General features: G+C 46.3%; 1 protein-coding gene across 1 annotated transcript in view; it reads right to left on the reverse strand.

Annotated features, from left to right (window-relative positions):
• LOC119586436 overlaps positions 1 to 218 on the reverse strand; it is a gene marked incomplete in the record, with an annotated part of 196,777 nt that overhangs the window by 65,271 nt on the left and 131,288 nt on the right. The window contains 1 exon segment of the mRNA XM_037935164.1: positions 73 to 161. Coding sequence (XP_037791092.1) covers positions 73 to 161 — 89 coding nt within the window.

Here is a 218-nt window from a genome sequence, read left to right on the forward strand (position 1 = left end):
ATTCCTTACCCTCTCCTTTCATTCCTTTCCCCCATTCTTCACACACGAAAGAGAAAAAATATATATACTTACCGAGACCACGAATAATCATACCATCGTTGTACACGCCTTTGCATCGCTCTCGGAACCTTGTGATGCCGCATGTACAGCTTGGCTCCGTCCTGTTGCAGGTGCCGGAAGCAGGGATGAAAGGACAGGTGTTAGGGATTCAAAATTGA

This window comes from Penaeus monodon, chromosome 21, assembly GCF_015228065.2.
Source record: "Penaeus monodon isolate SGIC_2016 chromosome 21, NSTDA_Pmon_1, whole genome shotgun sequence".
Taxonomy (NCBI): Eukaryota; Metazoa; Arthropoda; class Malacostraca; order Decapoda; family Penaeidae; genus Penaeus; species Penaeus monodon.